General features: G+C 47.9%; 1 protein-coding gene across 1 annotated transcript; it reads right to left on the bottom strand.

Moving 5' to 3' along the window:
* Nucleotides 1–505, bottom strand: LOC105506089 (prothymosin alpha; the record flags this gene model as incomplete). The annotated part of the gene is made up of 1 exon (XM_011934116.1): nucleotides 1–505. A coding segment is annotated over exon 1 (312 nt), but the record flags the coding sequence as incomplete, so codon positions are not given.
* Nucleotides 506–929: the final 424 nt, after the last annotated feature.

Genomic DNA, 929 nt, shown 5'->3' on the forward strand with positions numbered 1-929 from the left:
CTTCTTGGTATCAACATCGTCATCCTCATCATCTTCAGCTGCCCGCTTGCCCGTAGCTGACTCAGCTTCCTCATCTTCATCTCCATCCTCTTCCTCACCATCACCTTCTTCTTCCTCCTCCTCTTCCTCCCCACCTTCTTCCTCTTCTTCGTCTACCTCATTGTCAACCTCCTGCTCCCCGTTTTCCTCATTCTCAGCATTCCCGTTAGCAGGGGCGTCTCTTCCATTTTCTGCCTCTTCCACAACTTCCTTCTTCTCCTTTAAGTCCTTGGTGGTGATTTCGGAGCTGGTGTCTACGGCTGCGTCTGACATGGTGGGGCACGCCGGTGATCCGATGCAGGGGATTTAAAAAGAAAGCGAGAGTTCAGGGACTCTGGCGATAAAGCTGCCGGAGTCCGCGGCGGCGGAGGAGGCGCGCGGCGGAGGCGGCTGCGGTGAGCAAGGAAGCGGACGAGGAACAATGCAAAGATGGCTTTTCAGAGCAGCCAGTGGGGGCATGATTCTTATTTTAAGCCAACATTTTGGAGAGCAATCTTCCTCTTGTCAACGTCTATCTCAGTGCGATTTCAGACTCCTTTCGTACTGTCAAATCTCACTCAACTTTTAGCATCTATTTCAATTGGCATCTCTTCCAAGATTTTTCTAATTTCCTCAAGTGATGCGTTATCTCCCCTATAATTGAATCCCATTTTGATATTTGTGTCCCTTTTTAGTTTTTTTTCTTAACTTGTTTTCTATTAGAGGTGTTAGTGTCCTACTCATCTTGCTTTTCCTACAGCTAGTAAGTGGACATCCAGGAGGTACAAGGATATATCCCAGACCTGGCCAGTCATGCTACCATTTCCTGTAATAATCTCCTTAAGAAGTGAGCACCAGACCCAAGTCATTCAGAGACTACCTGTAAGATATAGGCACTGAGGGAAAGAGTC

Source organism: Colobus angolensis, unplaced genomic scaffold (assembly GCF_000951035.1).
Source record: "Colobus angolensis palliatus isolate OR3802 unplaced genomic scaffold, Cang.pa_1.0 Scaffold131, whole genome shotgun sequence".
NCBI classification, from domain to species: domain Eukaryota; kingdom Metazoa; phylum Chordata; class Mammalia; order Primates; family Cercopithecidae; genus Colobus; species Colobus angolensis.